Below are 3,705 nucleotides of genomic sequence, written 5' to 3'. Positions count from 1 at the left end.
GATTTACCCAAAAAGGAAGTTTAAACACACACATGAGAATCCACACTGGACAGAAACCTTTCTCTTGTGATCTATGTGGACAAAGATTTAGCCTAAAAGGAGGTTTAAACACACACATGAGCATCCACACTGGACAGAAACCTTTCTGTTGTGATCTATGTGGACACAGATTTACTGAAAAAGGACATTTAAACAAACACATGAGAATCCACACTGGACAGAAACCTTTCTGTTGTGATCTATGTGGAAAAAGATTTAGCCAAAGAGGAAGTTTAAACACACACATGAGAATCCACACTGGACAGAAACCTTTCTGTTGTGATCTATGTGGACAAAGATTTAGCCAAAAAGGAAGTTTATTGAAACACATGAGAGTCCACACTGGACAGAAACCTTTCTGTTGTGATCTATGTGGACAAAGATTTAGCCAAAAAGGACATTTAAACACACACATGAGCATCCACACTGGACAAAAACCTTTCTGTTGTGATCTATGTGGACATAGATTTACTGAAAAAGGAGGTTTAAACAAACACATGAGAATCCACACTGGTCAGAAACCTTTCTGTTGTGATCTATGTGGACGAAGATTTAACCAAAAAGGACATTTAAACAAACACATGAGAATCCACACTAGAGAGGAAAATGACTAAGGTTTGAAGGCTAAAACAGATTACGGTCGCTGTAAAATTTGTGATGTGAAGTGCAAGGCCAGTGGACAATTTGCACAATTTTGGTCAGCCTCAGATATATGGCTACAACTCCTGCATTCAGCACCGTTAACACGCCTGCTAATGGATGCAATTTATGCGTTAAATTTGTGCCTCATTAAGAAACTAAAACGCCGTAGTTAATTGTTTTCATATTGAAGAAATGTTTGAAATATCTGAGATGTTACAATACAAACGGCTGGATGTTGTTTTGATATATTCAATAAAGTTTATATATATCACACTACCAGTCAAAAGTTTTAGATAACTTTCTCACTTAATGGGTCTCTTTATTTTCATGACTATTTACATTGTAGATTCTCACTAAAGGCAACAAGACTTTGAAGGAACACATAAAAACGCCAGTGACTGTCCACCGTCTCTACATGTTCATCCAGGAGGAGTGAATGCTGCAAGTCACTGACTGGATGTAATCTGCTGGGTTTCCTTAGACAGAAAAACTTTTATCCAATTTGAATAAATAACTGAATCTGACTGCACTGTTCAATGGTAAGGATTAATTGGAATGTACAGGGGTTGGACAATGAAACTGAAACACCTGGTTTTAGACCACAATAATTTATTAGTATGGTGTAGGGCCTCCTTTTGCAGCCAATACAGCATCAATTCGTCTTCGGAATTACATATACAGGTCCTTCTCAAAATATTAGCATATTGTGATAAAGTTCATTATTTTCCATAATGTCATGATGAAAATTTAACATTCATATATTTTAGATTCATTGCACACTAACTGAAATATTTCAGGTCTTTTATTGTCTTAATACGGATGATTTTGGCATACAGCTCATGAAAACCCAAAATTCCTATCTCACAAAATTAGCATATAATTAAAAGGGTCTCTAAACGAGCTATGAACCTAATCATCTGAATCAACGAGTTAACTATAAACACCTGCAAAAGATTCCTGAGGCCTTTAAAACTCCCAGCCTGGTTCATCACTCAAAACCCCAATCATGGGTAAGACTGCCGACCTGACTGCTGTCCAGAAGGCCACTATTGACACCCTCAAGCAAGAGGGTAAGACACAGAAAGAAATTTCTGAACAAATAGGCTGTTCCCAGAGTGCTGTATCAAGGCACCTCAGTGGGAAGTCTGTGGGAAGGAAAAAGTGTGGCAGAAAACGCTGCACAACGAGAAGAGGTGACCGGACACTGAGGAAGATTGTGGAGAAGGGCCGATTCCAGACCTTGGGGGACCTGCGGAAGCAGTGGACTGAGTCTGGAGTAGAAACATCCGGAGCCACCGTGCACAGGCGTGTGCTGGAAATGGGCTACAGGTGCCACATTCCCCAGGTCAAGCCACTTTTGAGCCTCCATGCCACGCCGCATTGAAGCAGTCATTTCTGCAAAAGGATTCCCGACTAAGTATTGAGTGCATAACTGTACATGATTATTTGAAGGTTGACGTTTTTTGTATTAAAAACACTTTTCTTTTATTGGTTGGATGAAATATGCTAATTTTGTGAGATAGGAATTTTGGGTTTTCATGAGCTGTATGCCAAAATCATCCATATTAAGACAATAAAAGATCTGAAATATTTCAGTTAGTGTGCAATGAATCTAAAATATAGGAATGTTAAATTTTTATCATGACATTATGGAAAATAATTAACTTTATCACAATATGCTAATATTTTGAGAAGGACCTGTACAAGTCCTACACAGTGGTCAGAGGGATTTTAAGCCATTCTTCTTGCAGGATAGTGGCCAGGTCACTAAGTGATACTGGTGGAGGAAAACGTTTCCTCACTCCTCCAAAACACCCCAAAGTGGCTCAATAATATTTAGATCTGGTGACTGTGCAGGCCATGGGAGATGTTCACTTTCATGTTCATCAAACCAATCTTTCACCAGTCTTGCTGTGTGTATTGGTGCATTGTCATCCTGATACACGGTGCCGCATTCAGGATACATTGTTTGAACCATTGGATGCACATGGTCCTCAAGAATGATTCGGTAGTCCTTGGCAGTGACACGCCCATCTAGCACAAGTATTGAGCCAAGGGAATGCCATGATATGGCAGCCCAAACCATCACTGATCCACCCCCATGCTTCACTCCGGGCATGCAACAGTCTGGGTGGTACGCTTCTTTGGGGCTTCTCCACACCGTAACTCTCCTGGATGTGGGGAAAACAGTAAAGGTGGACTCATCAGAGAACAATACATGTTTCACATTGTCCACAGCCCAAGAAATACGTTCCTTGCACTATTGAAACCGACGTTTGGCATTGACATGAGTGACCAAAGGTTTGGCTATAGCAGCCTGGCCGTGTATATTGACCCTGTGGAGCTCCCGACGGACAGTTTTGGTGGAAACAGGAGAGTTGAGGTGCACATTTAATTCTGCCGTGATTTGAGCAGCCATGGTTTTATGTTTTTTGGATACAATCCGGGTTAGCACCCGAACATCCCTTTTAGACAGCTTCCTCTTGCGTCCACAGTTAATCCTGTTGGATGTGGTTCGTCCTTCTTGGTGGTATGCTGACATTACCCTGGATACCATGGCTCTTGATACATCACAAAGACTTGCTGTCTTGGTCACAGATGCACCAGCAAGATGTGCACCAACAATTTGTCCTCTTTTGAACTCTGGTATGTCACCCATAATGTTGTGTGCATTTCACTATTTTGAGCAAAACTGTGCTCTTACCCTGCTAATTGAACCTTTACACTCTGCTCTTACCGGTGCAATGTGCAATCAATGAAGACTGGCTACCAGGCTGGTCCAATTTAGCCATGAAACCTCCCACACTAAAATGACAGGTGTTTCAGTTTCATTGTCCAACCCCTGTATGTATGTGTGGTCACAGATGTTTGTGATGCCTCTTTCATCCATCACGTTTAAAGGGCTGGCTGGACCACATCACTAAGATGTAATCAGGAATATGCAGAATTAGAAGATGGTGCTCACAAAATATGACAATTAGTTATACCCCTCAAACATTAATCACATCTATAATATTATTCTTG

General features: G+C 40.8%; 1 protein-coding gene across 1 annotated transcript in view; it reads left to right on the top strand.

Annotated features, from left to right (window-relative positions):
* Window positions 1-957, top strand: part of LOC124880824 (gastrula zinc finger protein XlCGF57.1-like) — a 219,484-nt gene extending 218,527 nt beyond the window's left edge. The window contains exon 2 of the mRNA XM_047386182.1: window positions 187-957. Coding sequence (XP_047242138.1) covers window positions 187-653 — 467 coding nt within the window. The 3' untranslated portion in view covers window positions 654-957. The remainder of the gene's footprint in view (window positions 1-186) is intronic.
* Window positions 958-3,705: the final 2,748 nt, after the last annotated feature.

Source organism: Girardinichthys multiradiatus, chromosome 14 (assembly GCF_021462225.1).
Source record: "Girardinichthys multiradiatus isolate DD_20200921_A chromosome 14, DD_fGirMul_XY1, whole genome shotgun sequence".
Classification (NCBI taxonomy): domain Eukaryota; kingdom Metazoa; phylum Chordata; class Actinopteri; order Cyprinodontiformes; family Goodeidae; genus Girardinichthys; species Girardinichthys multiradiatus.
Note: the sequence above shows the minus strand (reverse complement) of the source record. Positions and strands in the feature narration are given on the sequence as shown.